The sequence below is a fragment of the Dinoponera quadriceps genome, unplaced genomic scaffold (assembly GCF_001313825.1).
Source record: "Dinoponera quadriceps isolate SergipeBrazil2010 unplaced genomic scaffold, ASM131382v1 scaffold628, whole genome shotgun sequence".
NCBI lineage: Eukaryota > Metazoa > Arthropoda > Insecta > Hymenoptera > Formicidae > Dinoponera > Dinoponera quadriceps.
Window position 1 is genome coordinate 484,873 of NW_014554836.1, and position 21,571 is coordinate 506,443.

A 21,571-nucleotide genomic window follows, 5' to 3' on the forward strand; every position below is an offset into this window, starting at 1 on the left:
ATTACATTACGTGTACATACATATACCGCGCGCTGTGTAGTAACATAGATAAACTAACCAAAACCGATACGATCCGAAATCGCCGCACGTGTGCAACATGGCCCGCGTATGTCCACGAAATATGGCAAACCATCGGACAAGCCTGCTGTTATGCGCGGCCGGAGCTTCAAAATGAGGTAAAAAGGTCCATTCGATAGGTCGCACGCGAAACGTCATCATCCGCGACGCTAAAGGTGAGGAACGAAAGCAGTATCGGAGACATTTGGGGAAAAAATTTCGCCGGAAGGAATAATCCGGAGTTGCCAGTCTGTTCGGTGTGTAATACGGGATCGAGTATCACGGCGAATTCCGCGCAAAGTTCATCTGGTAGACTCCGCGGTGGTTGAAAGACGCGGCAGATGGACGAACACGGTCGCGCGTAATGCGTTCCGCTTGTTTGCCCGCGCTGAAGAACGGCAAAAACCGAGAAGCTTCGCAAGAGGGAGAGAGAGAGCGAGCATCATTCGGCGAATAAGGTTGACATTTTGACGCGCCGCCGTCGGTACGGCATCATTCTCGGGAAATAAAGCCGCCGTAATGCGTCGAGCGAAAAACACGCCATCAATTTAGCATATAAACGATCTATAACGGACAGCATCATTAAATCTCCACGGACTCTTTGATCTCCGTGAGAATTTCACGGGGAAACGCTTTCATCGAGATCGTTGCGAGATCAATGCAATGTGACAAATGAAAATTGTTTATTAATTACTTTGTACGGCGCGCGCTGTGCGAAAAAGAAAGTGCCGTGAAAATTTCAATAATGAAGGTAATTCGCACGAAGGCGCCACTCGATGCACTTTAGGAGACCGTAAATGCTTTCCACGTAAAACTGTAAGTAGGTTGCACAAAGACACCGTCTGCCCCGGTACTTTCAATTTAGTCCTACTTCTCCGCATAATGGCTTCGGCTGATAAAGAACAACCGCCGCAAAATTTGCCTCGATAAATGTCACGGCGGGTATGGATTAACTTTGCTATTGTACGAAAGGGCCGTTTTCTCCGCGGAAACTAAATTCGAGCATGCCCGAACGAAATTTCCAACTCGACTTGATATGTAAATGAACTATTGTGATTGTTATTCCTGCCATAATTCTCCTGCGGAGCCGATAAGTCCGGGAACGTTCTATTAGGATAAAGTTTGTTCGTTTCACGCACAAATGCTTCACATTACCTTGAGATTCTTCGGAAGCAATGATCGAGTCGCAAGCCTGCCGAGATATTTCGAAATTCGCGCCTCTCTCCGTGCCTATAAATTTACGGGTTTTTGTTGAAGTCCCTTTTTTTTATCCGTCACTCGACACCGTGTGTGCACGCGTGTGTAACGCAAACCCGTGACGTGAATCAATACAACCGTAAATCTGTCGCGAAGTTTAGAAAGCTACGAATTGGAGATTTCAGTCACGCGAATTTGCCGATACCGACACTGAAGGATTCCGCAATGTATATTTTATATGGGTTCTTAACCGTGTATGCGATGGTAATAATAGATGACATGAACCGCGATGTAGAAATGAAGGAAACGCTCATGTGCCGCATGTGTGCGGTTTCTGCGCCGCTAAATCCACCGTTTATTCGATCTTTGAGCCGTATTTATATCGCGCGTCGCGTTATGTATATATAATTTTAACATATTTTATTTAGATAATATATCAGAGGAAGGTGTGCGCGCGATCGCAGAGAATTCAATTGACTCGGCCGACGTGGCGGCGAACGTACGGAAAAGCGCGTTTACTCTAATTAACGCCGGTAATCCGCGATTCTGTTAGTTTTATATCATGGATAATGCATAATAAATCAATTACCAAATTAGAGGATTATTGTGCGATAGCAGCGACCGTCGTCGGTGCAACGTGTGAGTTTACACGCTGAGCATTAACGTGCTCTAATTTGCGAGCGTGTTAATGCTCAGCTTGTCGCCGGTGAAGAGAACATTTTCCGAAGGTGTCTTGCCTGGTACTCACTCGTTCACTACGCTTTTCGCGCGTTCAGTCGTATCCGGCGGAATTAAAAGTGTCGGAGAAAAATTACTTTCTGCACTTCATATCCGCCGGGAGAACGGGCCCGAGTCTCAAAGATTGAATCTGCAAATCGCTTTTTGATTTAATCCATCTTAAATATTTTTGCTGCTCCGAGTGGAAAAAGCCGCGCGTGCACCATCTCCGAAGGTAATCCGCGCGCGGAAACTGTCGGTGCGTATTCAAATCTTCAATGGGATCAGCAGCGAATTGCATTAGGTAGTCAAACGAATTTTCCCCCTCGGAATTCTTACGAATGGCGTTTAACGTCATTAAGAGCCGCTCGATAACTTAAAGGGACATCACCGGTTGCGAAACACGACGGGTGCCGTTGAACGAAAAGAGGAGTGAGAGGAGAAGGGGAGAGAAAGAAATCGTACGATTGCGACGTAACGGAATTTTTCATTAAATAGTCGAGTTTCTCTACCAACTACTGAAACAGTATCACCGTCAATGCGATCTCCGTGCATCGCATTTAATTACAATTCGCGAAGGAAGGCGGGCAAATATGCAGACAGGCAGGCAGGCACTTTCGATTGAAATTAAACCGCTAATTTGTTCCAAAGTATCCGTTTTAATCGCGATAGTGCACACCGCAGAATATTTCAATTCAATCCGATGACCGTGCTTTAGCGTATCATGAAATCAATGTATTCGTAGTACCGCGCGTATAAATAAAGAGTTAATTATCGTAACGATGAAATGTTAAATTTGGCGTATGCTCGTACGACGAACGTCTCTCCGCGAAAGCGATAATTCCTTGGACAGGCGCGCGTGAATATCGACGTTAATTCTTATTCTAAACGATATCGCGCACATTTTGTCGTCGAAGACAGAATTATAAATACGAAATACTCGCGGTGAACGCGGCGCACTAACAGTATGCGACGAACTAACAGAGATTTCCGTGATATAACGGTAATACACAATGGAGCGCAAAAGCTAATTAATTAAGTGAGTATGCCGGCAAAGTGAATGACTGCCAACGTTCCGCCGCAAAACATATTAGCGAAAATGGTTTATGTGGTATTTACCGGTGACACTCAAAGGGCCGCGGTTCTACTTAAAGCGAAATAGAATACGCTTTAACGAGCCACTTTGGATAACCCATTTCGACCGGCACACACGAGGGAGTATCATTACTCGGTACGTATCCCGCATTCGGCAAGTCCTGAAATAGCGCGCTCGAATATCACGGGCAAACGTATAAAGCTTAGGAAACCACGCGATGTGGTGCGTATTCTTGTCCGCTCGTGTTACGAAGGAAATATTACAGTTATAATCCGCCGGGTGTATCGTATAAATTACGACTGTGTGGCGAGATTGTGCTTTCGGATAAAAAAAGAAGACGACAAAAAAAGAGGGAATGAAAAGGGAAAGAGACACAGGATACGTTCGAAAAATATCGGCGGTATTACGAAATTTACATATCTCCCGAGAAAAAGTCCGTCATCGGCCGGCTGCAGTTTACGGGACGGTCAACAATATGGCGTGCGCGTATTTCGGGGGGATTGATAGTTTGTCGGATAACCGTGGACATCGCCTAGCCAGGTGTCGATTAATCCGGTTACCTGTCAAATCAAGATATGCAGAGCGTAGCATGTCTGATACGCGTGTAACCAGCGGGAAGCGCTGGGGAAATTTGACTCCTTTGTAGTCGGATTATACTCGCATGGCCGAAGATAATCAATGAGATATATGAAACTGTTTTGACGGTGCCGCTGCCACAAAGTCAATGGAGTCGCAGTCGTACGAAAGTACGAACAATTTTATCGCGTCATCCGAAGTTAATCGCGTTTTAAATCACACCCGTGTCCCCGCGCTTCATTGCGCGATGTCGCGCGATAAATTGAAATCGAGATGTTAAATCTCGCAAATTTATATCTCGATACGATCGATATTACATTTTTATCATTGTTCCGCTCTGCCTCCCGCGCGCGTCGCATTACTTCCGTGCATTACTTGTAGAATAATAGTATCAGGTACTCGCTTAATTTTTGCTCCTGTTTAATAGCGCCTTTATTCGGGCGCCATTTGACCGTGCAAATTTGATTCGACTCATTCATCTAATTAACCTTTACCTCCGGTTCGAGACCCGCGGAGTTCGTAGCGGCGTGTTCTCTTACTCTGAAAGCTCTCGGATTGCACTTCTGTCCTTCCCCCACAATTTGGAAATTCCGACGTATCTCTCTCTCTCTCTCTCTCTCTCTCTCAAGTGGTTCATTAGCAGCGAGTTGGCTTATGGAGAAACGCCGGAGATTCAAAAAGGTTATATCCACTTGTGCTTACGTTAAAAATTATTTTTCAAGCGGATTCCGTGTTCCTTTCAAAAATCCGCTCGCTGCACGTCGAAGTAGGCTAACTGCTGGTAAAGCCGGAGTTAATGGGATAAGTGTTCTTAAAGCGTGATATAAGAGAGAGAGACAGAGAGAGAAAGCCAGTGGGGATTAAACGCAGCTCGTCGATATGAAATTACACCCGGGCCGTAGAAATCTGATGACGATCGTCGTAACGAGGCCCGCGAGAGGCTGGAATTTTCGAGTTTCCCCAGAATGTGAATGCACGATGGATACACTAAAACGCGATGAAAGTTCGCACGTGTTTTCTGCGCGCCGTTCGTACTTTACTTAAAATTATTTCGCACCATTAATCGCGCGATTGATACTGAAGGCTCCGGCACGTAATGTGCGAGTTAATCGCTCTCGTTTCGCGCACTTCATTACTCTACCTTCCGTCTCTCTTTCCGCATCGCAGCTCCAATAATATTTATAACAAAAAGCGACTCCATTTATGAAGAAATATGTTAAGTACTCGTCGTAAAAGTTCCCCGAGTAATTGCTTCACTGCAGTTGGATTTTATGATACCCTTAACAGTGGAGATCAGATACAAAGCGTAGCGGATGATATTTTTATGAAACGTAAGTTGGGTGTGGCGGCCTCATATTTTACATTAGTTTTGTGCCAGAGAGCGCCGGTACAAAGGACCCCCTACGCAATATTTTTATACAGCGTCCAAGGTGGATTAATTAAAACCATCTTTTTCGTACACAACAATTTCGCAGAGTGAGCTCGTCGTACTTTTGTTTGTCATACTGCTCATTGAAATAGACGAGTTAACGCAATTAAAGGTATACCGCGGTTACGGATTAAAACATCCCCTTTTTCTATGTTATGAAAGAAGAATAAAATGCAATTGATCCTTTAAACATACATATATACTCGGAAATGTGCAATGGCCGCGAAATTAGCATGAATAATTTCGTTATCACTCCTCCAAATTGCATGTAATTTAGTTCTGTAAATTACCGTCAGTTTATACCGCTCGGATAATAATATCAGCCCGCACAACATATATACGTTTCATTACCACAGATTTACCCACGCCCCTGTTATCTCGGTTTCTTGATACCGATCCTTTATTAGATTAATTAATCAGGTCTCTCGGAACGAGTCTCTTGATTTGGAACACACCGTATGCAAAATCAATCACCAATGAGAGCTCCTTAGCCAGACTCGATGACCATTACATCGCATTATAACACGTGTGCTGTTTACCATTATCGATATTAAATAATTATTATTATCAACATTAATGCAATCGCACGTGCATTACGAATTTAGAATTATTATGTCAACTTTTGCAAGTACATGAGAGAAATCAAATGAAATAATATTAACAGTGTCGTAAGATTACTGTATACAAAGGTGCGCAAATATGATTATTAAAGCATATTAAAAACGACACGTACTCTCTGCGGCAACTTATTTAAATCATAATGTTCACATGTAATTACACAGAGATTATCCGTCCTGACGGTGTTTTCCCGTTGAATTATCAAGATATATTTGTGAGGAAAATTTACCTACGGATAATTTACCTTTAAACATCAAAACATGATCGGTATTATTAAGCACGCGCGCATCTGCATGTTGCACTTGTTTCCCTAGTATCCCTTTGTACCCGTAACAGCGTAACCGTTTGGAGTGACCCTCGGGCAAGCGCCGTTTATCTTCCTCCCGTTTGCTTTTGCCATTAGGCTATCGAATTATCGCGCTTCTATCGAGATTACCCAGCATCCAAGGCGCGGCCAGGCACTTGTACTCCATATTGAAGATAACAGTCAGTACTGGACTGATCCGATCGCTCGATGTTCGTCGATAAACGCGCCGGTTCCAAATTTGCTTTCTCGCGAAATTATGACGTGCTCTCGATTATCACTCGATATAGAGTTCCACGCAAATTTATTGCACGTATCAGACAGAGAAGAGAGAGAGAGAATGAAACACAATAACCAACGATAGTGGAAATATGATCACTGGCGATTTATTCGTCGCAAAAATTGTTTCACACACAAGCTCGTGCTAGTGTCAGTCGCTATAATAAAATCTCCGTGACGTGGACGAGCGAATCGCGTTGTCGTGCGATATTAGAGAGAGAGAGAGAGAGAGATTCTTGGGTCTCTTCATTCTCGGTGCGCTTCACATTTCGGTTTACGTCGCGGTTTGAGCACTCCTCCCACGCCTTGAAATGCCATTCCAATTAACCAAACTCAACAGCTGAAAGTAATGCGTGAATAGGCGGAGAAATCGAATAGAGAGAGAGAGAGAGAGAGAGCGCGTCGCCGGTGGAAGCGCCGGTAACTCCATCGGCCTATTCAGATCGCGTTTCTACGTCCTTTTTCTTTTTTTTTTTTATGCTCACAAATAAAAATGTCGTTCCACGCCTGTGCGTGGACGGATACTGGACGTTCTGAAAAGAAATATTTTCCAAGCTGACTATTTCAACGGTTTGTAGCGGTTCTACGAAAACTCCGACGAATATGGATGCGTCAAATTCACATTCGCTTTATCTCGTAAGCCACGCGCGTGGCTTTATCGCTATGAAACGGCACCCGTTTCACTTGGAAAATAAATTTCTCGACCGTTCGTTCTGTCTCTTTCTCTCTCTTTCTTTCCTCTCGGTGAATACCTAAACGCTTCGCCCTTCGGCTTGAATTTTACCTCGCCGGTATATTAAGTTGCGCACACCGTGAGGCACTCGCACGACCGCGAGAGATTCCTCTTCAAATGCACTCGCGAGTACGCACGCGCGTCGCGGTTATCGAGAGTCCGTGTTCGATCGGCAGAGAGGCTGACGACACGGAGGATTGGAGATAGGAAAAGCATCCCTATAGGACCTTTATTGTAGCGCACACACTGTATGTTTCCACGTCGTCGTCATGGACGTGTCGTAGCGACGGCCGACGATTTTGACCAGTCCGAAAACTCATTAACCCGTTCTTTCTGCGAGACGTGATTATTGTTTCAGACTCGCCTTGTTTAACGCGCTGCGATTTCGCGTAAAAGCTCCCAGCGACTAACGCGGAAAAAGCAATTAAGTGAGAGAAGAGGCGGCGAGAGGGATTAAAACGTTTTGAATGAATCACGCGCGTCTCCAGCGGACCGCGGAATAATGTGCGTGGAGAAGTAGTTCGGGCAAGAGGTTTTTCCGCGCGATTCAACAAATTGGTGCGTCGCTTTGGCCGCGCCCGCGAGAGAAAAGCGTTTACCGACGGCTCGCAACGAGAGCCAGGATCGAGCAAACTGCCGCCGCGTACCCTCTCTCTCTCTGCCGTTTGGAAATAAAACAATGCACGGCGAACGAGTGTCGAAGTGGCGGCACGGACGAACCGTCAGCCAGCGGGAGAGCGACAAGAGGCCGGCGCGCGGTGATTGTGCGTGCATCATTTATTGTTGTCACGACACAATAATTCTATTTCCGGAGCGGCCCCGATTAATCATTGGCGGGCCGCGTGATCACTCAGCGCTGTTTCGAATCTATTTCCACCATTCAGACTTCCAAGTGACAGAGCGGCCGCGACCTCGCGTTGATACGCGTTGCTTCGTACCTTCGCGCTGAATAGTTTCGTATCAAGGGATTTGATTAATTCTATGCATTGTATGTCCTTCGGTCTGTGTGTGAGCATATTCTCGACGAGAGCGGGGGTGGGATCTTAGCGATTAGTCGAACTCTACCGCTTGACACACGCATCTCTCCGGCGAGCGAGCTTTACGCGAGTACTTTTGAGAAGCGCAATCTGAGCTGACCGAGGAAGAACGGAATCGCGAACAGGTAGTGCGGGCACTAATGTGTACGCATTCAGATTATCGCATTCCCGTTCACTCGGGCGATACTAACGGGCTATTTACCGATCTGTAATTACCATTTGGAGCGAGTCGGGGGGGGGGGGGATATGGTCCGCCGGCAATTTNCTCACTGTCTGCCCCGTGTGTCTACGGACACTCGATCGTCCGCTTTCCTTGCTGAATTCAATTTCCCTGAGTCCACAGCGGTGGATCGCAGGTGCGTCAAGTTACCTCGACCGGCGGAGATTGCATGTTAGCCGGAGGGAAGAAAGTTGCCGTAGTTTTTGGCCGTTGATCGATACGACCGGCTCTTGGCAAGTGCCATAAGTTTGACTTCCGCATTATCGCTGGAAACTTAAACGCGTTTGAAGTTCCGTTACTTTCGAAAGGAACGTACGCTATTTTTGATGCGTCCGTGTGAGAGCGTCCCGTGATCACGGGCTAGGGATCACGAAGTTAAGGGACGGATCCTCGTGGCGATAGCATTTTTGTATCTCTGTACTAGAATCTTCGATAAAAATGGAGAAGTATCATTGAAAAGTAAAGCATCGCTTTGATTTCGAGTTTCTATGATCTATATCTTTCTACGATATTCTACGATGCAAAGAAGATGGCGATATATCGAACCCAATAACGCTCCTCTCCATTTATACCTGGAATTCTACTCCGTACGTATGTTTGTGTGCGCAACTCTTGAGGCGCGGTTTTACAATCGGAACTCTCTGCGATATCGCAGGCGCGGTATTAATCGAAACGACGCTCGAACTCGCTTCCTCGACGCCATTCCTCGGGCTTTACGGACAGACGACGTCAGGAGCGCGCGCACATTGCGGGCGGGGGATGAGCATTAAAATAGTCCGACGGGCTCGTTCCGCGGCTCCGAGCCAAGCGCAGAAGGTCGAAGGTGTATCGATCTAGCAATTGTGCCGACGACCGCGGAGTAATCGCGATGGAGTCAATAATCCATGATCCGCTCAGCCTGGGAACAGCTCTATTCCGACGTGTAATTGGGATCAGTGCTTATCTGTTGGCGCACAGCGTGTTCCAACCTCCGACTCGCCGACCCTCCGCCGCCTCCTCGCGCATCCCTTCTTCCGACGCCTTCGTGCGGTACGTGTATACCGTGACAATATTTGTGCTGGGAATTAAAGTATCGGCCGGCCGATCCGCGTCGTGATTCGCCCCCGATTGATTTTCGCCGGGGCGATATGACTTTTCGGAACTGTGTCCGAACAATGTGGCTGTTTTTTTACAGGGGGGGGGGGGAGGACGTCTGCTCGAGNGAGAGGACGTCTGCTCGAGATTGATTCCCGGGCGCGGGGGTGTGTTACCTCGCCTGTGATATGACGTAAATGGCTTTGTTTAAATAATCCCTGTCTCCGTGAAAAGGGTGGTAGTAGGCGGGAGTGAGGGGGATGTAGCGCGAGTACATACGTTCCCGACGACGACGGCACGCCGGGGCGTAATGATATTCAGAACTTCCAGAGACTAGGGTGTGCGGTGCGCTGTCGAGAAGCGTGAACATTTCGGGATGGATACGAAGACATATTTCAGCGCGCACGTGCTCGCATCGCTCGCTCGCCCATGCACACAGTCTGCAACGTGGCGATGTGTCGCGCAAAACCAAACTGTTTCGCGTCAGTAAATCCACGACGGTGTGTGTACGCCGATACGGCGGAAATGAGTTACTTAGAGCACGCTCCGGCGTGTCACGCGTCATCCGTCGGATTCCGCGCACAGATCTTCCCAAGTTCTTCCCGACTTGCATCGTCCTTTCCGCGCGGAATTCGACGTCGGGTTCCTGTCGTGCCGGGAATTCGCGCACGAGCCCACTTATGACTCGGCAGATTGAATATTAATTCCGATTTAATCCGGCGAGATTCACGTTTTTTTCGCGTGGTGTATATATATATATATATCTCGCGATATCTCTCGCGCGAATGTCGATCGATGGCGGCGACGCGCCACAGTAAATTTCACGATGCCGATCGCGACGATCCGCCGTTATCCCCGAGCAAGCGCTCTGATAGCGTGGCCGGACGATACAACGAAATGTAGTTAATGGGTCACTTAGCATTTAACGTCGCCCTGTTTCAGAGGGACCGAGCTTCACCGCGCCAATAACAAACGTGACGGTCCCAGTGGGTAGAGAAGCTATCCTCGCCTGCGTCGTAGCGAATCTCTCTACGTACAAGGTAAGCTGCCAAGAGTACAATGCTTTTAATCTTGCAGTGCGTCGATTTCGCTACATACTTGGCGTAAACGACGGAGCGATCTCGCAGAAACAACGAGAACGGCCAAAAATACCAGCCTTGTTCCGGAAACGTCGCGCGAATAATACAGACTCGAAATTCTTTACGTGCAAATCCGACGAGAGAACCGAATAATTCGCGAACTCGATTTAAAAAATAGAACGCTCCGATAAATCGATAGAGGACGAACCGGGAAAGTTCGCCGTCGCTGGAATAAAGATGAACATTTTCCGATGCGTCGGAATCGCGGCGGCTGCGCGAATTCGCCGGGACGAAAAATGGAAAATCGTTATACACTGATAAACAAAGTTTAATTTAACTGCCAGTTACAACGGACATATCCCGCGGACTTCATTGCCGCGAATGTATTCCCCGGCACGCCGCGGAAACGTGGGAGTGCACGAATGGGTTCCCCGCGACAAACATCGTTCACCGTGAGTCCGCAAAGTCTGATGAATTAAAGTTCATTCGTCACGTGGTAAAAATTTATCCACGTCGCGCATCGCTATCGCGGCCTCGGACTCTTTGTCGTTATTGTGTACGTCGCGGATCCACAAAAAGGCGAATGCGTTTGTTAACCGACGCAATTCTGCCGGATCGAAATTTCCGTATAATAGGGCTGTGTGTCCCGATAGATATTCGCGATTTTTTCCACCTTTACCACGATTCCCACTCCAAGATAGAATCTCTTCAAAGGATCTCTCTCGGGGCGCGGGAAAGTGGCGACTCGCCTCGGAAATGTGTCAGTGGAGCGCGTCCCTGTATTCATCCTGTATCTCGTTGCCGCTGGTTTCCCCCCTTTTCTTGAAAGTATATTGCCAGGATTCCATTCTTACTTCGAACTTTTGGGGGAACGTCAAATAATGCGAGTTTCAGCATTACGTGAAAAACATTCGCCGAATTCCTGCGATGTTCACATTCTCAAGGCGCTGCGAATTCCCCGAGCGGCGGATCACATATTTCGCGAGCCGGCAGCGCAGTTTTGGAAAAGCTCCGTTTCCCACCGGCGGCTGCGGTGGCCGGGAGTATTGCGTCCTGCAAACTGATATTAAACGCGGCGCGAGATGCTCGCTACGCGGGTGCGTATGATATCGCGTGTTCGAGCGATACGACGGTGACATGATCAAATCTACTCGTAACTTGTACTCGTAAGAATTTCGACGCGTCGCGCTCCCTCGGATGGAAAAATACTCCGAGACGGATTTTACGAGAGAGAGAGAGAGAGAGAGAGAAAGGGTTCCTCACGCGCGCGCGCACACGACGAGATCGAATAAAATGCAAAAATTTGGGACAATGAAGGAAAGCGGGAGAATAGTGTGAGAACGCTCCGGTAATCGCGTATGAATGTGCAAATATTTGGAAAGTGGCCTGTTTGACAGACTTAGAACGGGGCTTAGCTTAAGTACGTCAGATTAAGCCAGGATATTGCGCAATTACGGCCTGCAGAGGACGAAAAGCGTTCATATCGCGCTCTCGCGCTTCCTTCGTAGCTTACCTAACACCATAACGCCCGGAATAGCGTTTTAATCTCAAAATATATTATTCGGAAATTAAAGGGGCCCGACGACGAGGCGGTGGCGAGACGATGCCGCCGTGCGGTAAGCAGAAGAGACCTTGAAGACTGTCTCGGAAGAAAATTCGTTGTAATTATACGCGATTGTGCTGCAATTAGCGGATACACGGCATATTACACTTTATTCGTGGGAAGATGTATACTTGGCGGTAACGTAACAACCGTGATATCCTTATTATTCCTCGGTTGCTTAAACGTTTAATACGTATATATTCAGCGGGATATAGTAAATCTTCCGTACCCGGCGGTTGTTTAAAGTACGAACGACGCATCTCCGTAGTCCTCGTTTAACCGTCAAATTGCCGCAAACCTCGCCGGAACTTCCATCCCGGAGTAGCTCCGCTCCTGGACCATAATTCGACAACAGAGCGAGTCTTAAATGGGTAGCGTGGCGAAGATTTGCAGCGCCTTAAACGACAGTAAGCGGCGAAAGTTTACTGCATGCGGCTGGCTCGTTCAACTCCGCCTTCTCCTTCCGTACGGGCTATAGCTAGACGATGAGGCAGGAATCGGCCCGGCATTCGTTCTCGGGGCATCCGAAATGAGAGGCGTATCTCATCCGATAAGAGCGGAATTTATTTAGGAAAATATGCGCGACATTCTCGAGCAAATGGAATCCCGATGATCGTTTCTTTCATCTCGGACAAAAGCGCGTGCTCCTTCGTCGCGCCGAAGATTCCTCCGAGAGCCAGCCAGCTGCTTCCTCGCGAGGCCGCCGAACGACCGCTTCTTCCTTGCATCGAAATAATTCGCCGTCGAGCCGGGTCGATCTTTCGGCCGCGTTGCGAGAAATAGGAAATTCCATTTTGATCGCGGCGCGAGGGTCGTGTCGCCCTTGTAATCTCACGGTGCTCGAAATGATATATCGCCGGATGCAGGAAGTCAAAGGGCGAGATCGGTATATTCAGGCGTGTCAAGAAAGCGTCACGTAATACCCTAATGTTATTTTGCATCACGTATTACGCTGGCCGCCTAAATTTCGCCGCAAACAAGTTCGTCCCCCTAGCTCGCTCGCGCGGGAGGCTTGTTCGCGCAGGCAGTTATGAGTAAGTGGTGAGGAGAAGGTGAGACGGGGTCGACCCCGTGTGATGTAGGGTCCTCCGCGTGTTGGTACACGTGAATGTTAATCAGAATGGGATTTACATATGAGGCTCGTATTACCTGGTAGTCGGGCAGATGCACCGGGAGGAGAAGATAACGGCCTCTAGAGAGAATGGAGGGGGGATTTAGGAGGTTGAGGGCTGCGTCGGTGTGTCGGCCGCAAGAGTCACACGCAGCCTATCTGTAATAACGTGCCACGTAAGACATAATTATATATCACGCCGGGATTATTGCCGCATTTACACTACGCCGCGCTAACAATGAGGATTCGACAATGTTGGCTCCCGTATTACGTAACTACGGGGGCGCGACGATATATCTCGTCATTCTACGCGACTCGATTGTACGCGACAAAGTCATCTCTCTCTCTCTCACACACATTTCCTCTCCAGGCTCTGTTTTGCCGTTGAACGACGGTAGATAATAATTATATAGCTGCACGATCGTAAACCAACGTTACGATTATTATCTCCTTTACGCGTTAAGCGTTGGCGGCTCTCCGTGCGTCGCCGGGATGACTGAAGGGCGATGTCATCGCGTTGAAAAATTGTCTTCTGATTACGCTTTAATCGAACTTCTGAATTATTGATTGGAGTTTCATGCAAATTCGGAGACCCATAATGGTAGCCATCAAGCGGTTAATCACATTTTGTGCGATCGATACTTGCCGACTATTACTCGCCGCTCTTAGCTATACCATCGCGGCTACGACTAATTTCGTTTGAATGATATCGAAAGTGCGGAATGAAAAAAAAGGGAGGAGACAGAGAGGGAAAGAGAGAGACATGGAGCTATATTACCGGTTGGGGAAATGCTTACGCTATGCGGGTTTGGGGACGATGCTATCTGCGCGATATTCGATATCATTATCCGCTGATGTTGGGTATATTATTGTCCTCCTATGTCATCCGTGTAACACTATATCGCTAATCTCTTCGCTAATGTGTCGCGAAATATTGATCTGATGTATATGATATGAAATTCGTCCAAAGAGTTACAATTTCAATTATTGGTTGACTCGATAATTAGAAACTCTCTCTCTCTCGAAATATTTTGAAAGTCCGACCGCTTATCGAAAGCGTCGATTCGTGCGTCTTTCACCCGGTGGTCTCAGCGGACGATTTTCACGATCGTCTGAGAGAGACGGGCGAGATACTTCTCGCGATGGAGAACTTCAGCGACCGAGACACACAACAATAGATAGTCACGACTGTCCGACGGTTATTACCGTTGTCTGCATATTGTCACGCTCCTAGTCTCTCATTCGCTAAGCTCGCCGCCAGTCTCTGGCGTATGTTCGCGTCCTCGCGCAATCACCGTGACGCAGTTCAGCCCTTGCAGGGCAGACTTAAGGCGCTGTTTCTGACGTCCGCGCATATAACTTTCGGATTCATTTTCAGATACCGTGCGCCCCCGTGTTTCCATATATAGACGCATCCTCTCGGTCGGAAACTATTCCCGTCATCATCGCGTATTAACGAATTCTCCTCGATCGGAAGAAAGGAGACTCTTCTGTTATCGCGAGCGTGATCTATTTGAGGAAACGCCACCTTGAACGCGAAAACTTTATACCTCGTTCGAGGGAAATCACGTTTCTTCTCTCGAGAAAGCAGAAGTAGCCAGTGGTCCGGGCAGGAGCCATCGAAATAAACGGAACGACTTAACTTGGCGTTTCGGTGCATTTCGGGAAACCGTGAAAACGAGACATCTGATCGAGAGAGAGAAAGAGAGAGAGCGCCGTACCGATCCCACGTGGCCACTTCCCTTTAGATTACATCCGCACCCGTCTCGTAATCCTCCGCGCAGGACATCACCCGCGGCATCGTACCATCCTGGGGAAAGTACAAGCAGACGTCCGTTTGTAACCCGCGAGCGTTTTCATGACCCTCTTAAAATCGGTCGAGCTTACTCGGTGGTTACTTACGTCGTCGTCGTCGTCGTGGCATCGGGTCAGGCGAGTTTATGTGCGGCACACCGGTCGTACCGGCCCGTTACCGGAATCTTGGACGCGGACATCGGATCGTCGTCCGAGAAAATTACACCGCGGAAAACAAGTCTGCTGAAGTATTCATCGCGCGTAATGGAAGGGCGCTACTAATTCAACCAGTTGCTGCTGAACGCGCGTACGTATGTGTGTAAATAGGTGCACACACGTGCGTCCACCGTGTGCACTTTGGAGCGTGTGTGAGCGTGGGCACGCGCCCGCGCTATGTGAAATATTGACTCTTCCTGGCCGAGCTCGCGTGCCCAAACTTTATCAGGATCGAAATTAACGGAACCGCTTCACTCTGCTTTTCGGGCTTTTTTGTTTATCACAAATCTCTGTCCGCCGGATCGCCCGCGATTCATTAGACCTGACGGATGATAGGGTCAGTGCGCGCGGTATGGCCGGCGGATCCGTTCTTAATTGTCTGTAATGTTCCCTCGGGGGCAGTGGAAGAGCTCTACATGTGCAATTTCAGGCAGCCCGACTGATATATATATATATATATCCCCTACGACGCGGCGATGTCGTTTCCTCCGTCCCTTTCTCGGTCTAATCTCGCGGTTTCGCGAGGAACATTTTTCGAAGCGAAAAAAAACCAAGAGACTTTATCACGGTCGGAATATCCGAATGGAAAGTGGGTCGGCGAAAGCATTATCTCTCAATCTATCATCGGACGCTTTCTCACGATGAATGTGCATGCATGCACGCCCGATGCGTGACTGCGCTTTCGTATAAATAAATCAATACGGGGCATTCGTCTTCATTCGTTTCGCTCCGCGTAAGTATCGCGCAGCTCGTTGCTCACAATTTGGATATGCGCACACGCGCGGTAGTCGAGATTAATATGACTTTACAGTCGCTAATATCGTCCCATAAATAATAATTCACCGGGAGGGGGACACCTTTCTCCGTCGTGTGCGCGTGCACGTCCGCCTTTTTATTCGGCAAAGTATAATTAGTCAAATTGACGTACGCGAGAAATAAAATGCTGCTCCAGAATACGATTGTTATTTCAGAGCAGTATCGTTTCGGCGCAGCAGTTATTGTCGGGTTCGTTATACACCGGCTTGATAAAATAATCACTGAAATCCGCGTTTACGGCGAAACATTTGATTGCCGGCAATTCAATTGTTTTTGTCGTGGGGTGGAATTATAAAAATAATCCGGCAGGAGCGTGCCGATGTGCGCACGCCGAGGTGATTTAACGTTTATATTCCTCCATTATCTCGGAATGAATACGCGCGAAAATTCCCTTCCGGACAAACGAGCGCGATACTAAATTAAAATAACGAAACGCGCGTGTTATCGATCGTTCTGCTCCTTTTTCTCCTCCTGCTCCTGCCTTCTGTTGTTGCAAATCCCATTGGATACACGCGTATACCGGCGAGACAGACAGGCAAGCGGACAGAGAGAGAAAGATGGGGAGGGGGGAGAGATCTGTTGCAGCCGGAAAAGTTTCTCCGTAGATACAGATTCGATAAAGGCTCTCGGCGGAAACAAGGAGCGACCCCGGAGCGTTAATACGACGATTCCGTTCCCTTACATCTGACCTTAATCGTAAAGGTTAATTGTTTTTGGCACGAGCCGGAAGATAAAAATCGACCGCCTCTCCAGTAACTCCAGCCAACTTCGGCTTTATTGTTATCGTTGTGATCTTCGACGGATGTTGGCGAGGAATCGCATCGACGACGACGATGACGTCTTCGTCGCGCCAAGATCGCGCGATATTGCAAAATTTGCAAATTGCAAACAACATTCGCACGCGCTCGGCGGTAACGCGTAGCGATGATTCATTGCCGATCGATCTGATCTTAATCGGCGGGACAAGATATACGATCGACACGGAGGACAAAGCAAATAATTATAGCCAATATACGACGATCAATGGCGTCCAATATTTGCGATAGATTTACCCTCGCCGGCTACTAGTTACACGCTAAACGTCAGGAACTATTGTCAATTGCTCCCGTGTCACGGATATTTGCTCGTGAATAATTGATGAGATTCCCTTTCGAAGCGGGCCGCGTGCACGGATTTAGATATTTCAAGGTAACGTGGCCCGACAGATTGCTTCCCGCTTTATTTGGCCAATTTTTCTTCTCTATTAGAGCATCTCGGACCGGGCAAACTTGTTCGAGGAAGAAGAAGATATAGAGAGGAAGGCAGAAAGAAAGAGATATTTTAACTCCGTATCAATTTCGAAATGCGACCCGCGTGCGTAAGGAAGATGTTTAAATCGCACGCGTATAAATTCTCGCGCACATTCAAACTGGCAACCGTGTTCCCTTCCTCTTCACTTCTTCCGGTTATTTCCAGAGTGGCGTAAAAAATATTTTATCTCCCTGTCGTTAGCTTAACCTCGGGATAACTCGCCGACGTGTATTACACGTAGTTACACCGAGATAAACGTTAAAACGTGTTGCTTAAGAGCAGGAATTTCTAACACTTCCCATGATACTCAAGAAGACGTTGCGCGCGTACGGAGTACTTCGGCCGACCATTTTGTTAGTTTCCTTCGTGGTTACCGCGAGTTAAACTGAAAGCACGGCTTCGCTGCGATGCTTACGAGTGGTCGAAGTGCAATTTAAGCTCGAAGGGACTTAAACTTTAAGGAACGGGCAACGCAACTGGTAAGAGTCTTACGCTCTTTGCGCGCGAGCGTACTGTGAGCATACAGCGAAGAAAGATAGCTTGTCTCAAAGTAGCTGTTGCAGACGTCGACCTGCGTTAATAACGAGTTCGGGAACACATTCGGCAGAAGAATATTCCGTACTCGGATTTGCACCCGCGCGGAGCTGTATTCAAATCTCTGTCGTACGATCGCCGATGTGATTGCACGATATTCGCGGATAACGCTAATAGCCATTATGACATCATTAGAGAGAGGACGGTATCGCTGTATTACCGATAGAATCTCCTCCGCGCCGAGTGCTTTTTGAGAATCTCATTAATTTGAACTTCCGTATCAAAGTCGTAATCTGCTCATTTTAATTCTATCTGTCCGTTTCGCATAATGAAGTTGCTCATGATGAGAATCGTTTCCTTCCTATGGGAGTATTTAACCATCCGAGTGGGACGCTGCATATTAAGAAGGAAATGAGAGGAACAGAGAGAGAGAGAGAAAGAAATCCTAGGTCGAATCATCCGTAGACTGATCGGATACCGCATTGTTAGATTAGCTACGGCGGTATATCGCTCGAGCCGTTATTAAAGCGCGGAAGATAAATCATATATGATTCAATAATTCGATGTAATAAAAGCCCTGTCTTTCTCCGCGCATAAAGGATACGCCGTTTGCGTTTCTCTCTCTCTCGTGGGAATCGCTTGATTTATTATAGATGTGCCACTGGAAATATAATCGATTTAATAATTAATGAGGATATCTGCGCTCTCTGATAATGACGGAGCTAAGTGTTTACGCGGCAGCGAAACGCCGATGAGAACCGAGGGGGAGGAGACGGGAGAAGAAAGAAAGGGAACGGAAGGAGGAGAGAAATATAAAAAATTACCGCATCGCGTGATATCTGCTTTACGAGCGAATGAATTGTTGAATCCGTCCCGGAGGACCTTCAGTCCCCTTTCGCGATAACTCGTTGAATCCATTATCACGCCGGTAGACACGAACGATACCGCAGCGGTGGTGTTACTGCGCACATACGTTTCCTTATATTACGCGGTATATTTCTCGACGGTGGTACACGCGCAATATTTGCACGGAGCGATACGCGAGCATAGTCGGTTATTATTTAACAGGCTGGCGCAATGTATCGCGCATTTTGACACCCCGCCGGCCCGTTTTTGTGAAATACGGCTGTAAGATCCGCCATTTTTCGCGTTACCGTGCGCGTTTTTTGCAGTTCGGCGCTTCGGACGCGCGCCGTAGGAACGACAATATTCGCCCGGCCGCGGTCCGATAGCAGCCCGTTTCAATCCGAAGGCTTACCCGTTTCATCACAATAATAATAATAATTATTATTATATAAACTGCATTAATAATTTGTATCGACCGCGCGCGATACATATTGCATGAGCTCCGCGCAGACCGCGTAAATGTCGATGCTGTAAACGTAAATGCCGCATGACTTGTCATTAGCTGGGTGAAATTTCTCTCTCTCTCTCTCTCTCTCTCACCGATTAGCTTAAAAATGATTATGGTCCTAAATTTCTTCTTGTTCTTCCTCTCTCACTCTTTTTCTCGAGATACCCACTTGAAATATTCGGAGGAGCTCCGCCGGGTGGGAGAATTTAATTATCTGATAGTCAACCGATCTATCTCTCTGTCCCTCGAGGAAATATATGTGCTTTCTCTCCTACCACTCTGTGCGGCTGAATTCCGGAAGTGAGTGCACCGCCACCGCGCCCTTCTCGCTGGAAATAGGAAAAATTTTTATTTCGTTTTCCTTTCATGAATAGATTATCTATCCGTCGTAATTGATCGTCGTGAAATATCGCGTTTTATCGAGCGCGCGACGCCGCGATACGGCGTTATTAATAGGCGTGTGTGTAAAGGCGAGGAACCGCTTATTTAATTATATCCGCGCGCGCGGGAAATAAAGGCGAGACCTCAAACTGCGCCGCGGTAACTAGCGATAACTAGAGAAATTTGTTCCGCTTTATCGCGGCAATACCCCCGCGCCGTTTTCATTTCATTCTTTATAGAGAGATTCACACGCGCGCGGTAACTGATCGCTCCCGTGAAAATATTGCAGCCTGATCAACGGGGTCAGATAGCGAATAGCTGGCTGTAATTCATATAGATCATTTATTACACCGTATGGTGGAATCGGGAAGAGAATCGTTGAAGCAACTTCGCCGGCTTGATAGCGCGGCATATTTTACGACGCAAAGTTTAAATCACAATTATCGCTCGCTTATTTAAGCGTATCGCGCGCGAATTCATCGAACGTATTTCAAATGTGTGTAATTTATTCTTTAATCACCGTTTCGGAAATGGTCGCAGCATTCGTCGACTTTTATTATTCCTCCTTCGCCTTCCTTTTTATGTTATTCAACTCGGTGTACGCGCTGAAATTTTCGACACAGCCGGCCGATTCCCATCGCGATAAACGTCAACGCAGCGAGGTTGCAGATTGGCGTCTCGCAGGTATCCGACGATCCGACGAGAGCCGACCTCGGGAGGCGAATTATTACAGGGCGCGGGAATCGCGGCCTGGCATTTTACGCGCGTTTTATTCCCGGACCGTGTCGGGTCGTCATCGTCGTCGTAAAATTCACCGCTATTTTGACATTGTTTCTATACGCTTGTTAAATCTCAGTTGCTGATATATCGCGGGTACACGCGGATTCGAGCGCGTGTAAAGCTTCTTTGCATAACGCCGCCTGGATTGTCGTTATTATCGGCACTCCATTTATTCTGGGAGATTACCGACGGATCTTACGAGGGATTAATTTTACAACAGGAGGCTCAGACTGCCGTTAAGCCAATGCGATCGAAATCTGGGTTATGCGGAAATTATCGTCGATTTTAATAGCTCCCTGTTATTAGGTGCTTGCAAAAGTGTCTAAGGTCATAAATAGACAGCTGTAGCAACGATTTAGCAATTGTTTTATTTCAAGACGCTTTTTTAGTTTTTAAATATTGCTCATACAGGATCGGAATTGATGGTTGACGATTCAAAGTTCGGGACAAAACGTCACATTTAACGCGATGATTAAAGATGGAACCAGATAAAGCTTCATCTTCGCCATTGCATGCTTTGCCACTTTTAATCACTCACTTGTGAAACCTATGAAGAGAACATTGTGTCCGCTTTTGTCTGTGAAAAGTGGTTTCAAAAATTTAGAAATAGTAATTAGGATATCAACGACAAGCCACGTTCTGATCGTTCAAACGAGATGGGAACAACGAATCGGAAGCATTGCTCAACGAAAACTCGGCCCAAATATTAAAAGAACTTGCAGGACAGCTTGGAGTTGATGAATAAACAGTTTCCCGCCATTTGAAAGCAAAAGGAAAGATCCAAAAGGAAGGAAAATGACTTCTCCAAGAACTTTCTGAAACGTGATTGCGAGCCGGCTTACCGTCTCTATCTCTGTGTATTTGAGGGGACCAAGAAAGAATACTTTACTATGAATTATTACCACTGGAGGCAGACAGTCACAGAGGATTCGCTGCAGTCATCAATTATGGCATTTAAACTGAACCATGAAGGAAAAATATCTTTAAACAACCGTGAATTGGCGCAAAGTCATCATGACAACACTGCATAGGCCGCATGTTGCGACTAAAGAGACGTTGTTCGAGTTAGTTTGGAAAATCCTGCCGCATCCAACGTACTCTCCAGACATCGTCCCATCTGATTTTCATCTATTCATATCGATGGAATCTGACACACGGTTCCGAAATGCTGAGAAAGTGCGAAAATGGATCGATCAGTAAATTACCTCAAAAGATAACTCATTTTATCGGCGCGGGATTAAACTGTTGTCGGAAAAAGTGGCAAAAGGTTATTGAT

The 21,571-nt window shown here is 47.3% G+C and overlaps 1 protein-coding gene across 1 annotated transcript in view; it reads left to right on the top strand.

The window, feature by feature from the left end:
• LOC106742325 (lachesin-like) overlaps nucleotides 1–21,571 on the top strand; it is a 124,161-nt gene that overhangs the window by 67,846 nt on the left and 34,744 nt on the right. Inside the window, exon 2 of the mRNA XM_014615177.1 lies at nucleotides 10,280–10,377. Coding sequence (XP_014470663.1) covers nucleotides 10,280–10,377 — 98 coding nt within the window. The remainder of the gene's footprint in view (nucleotides 1–10,279; nucleotides 10,378–21,571) is intronic.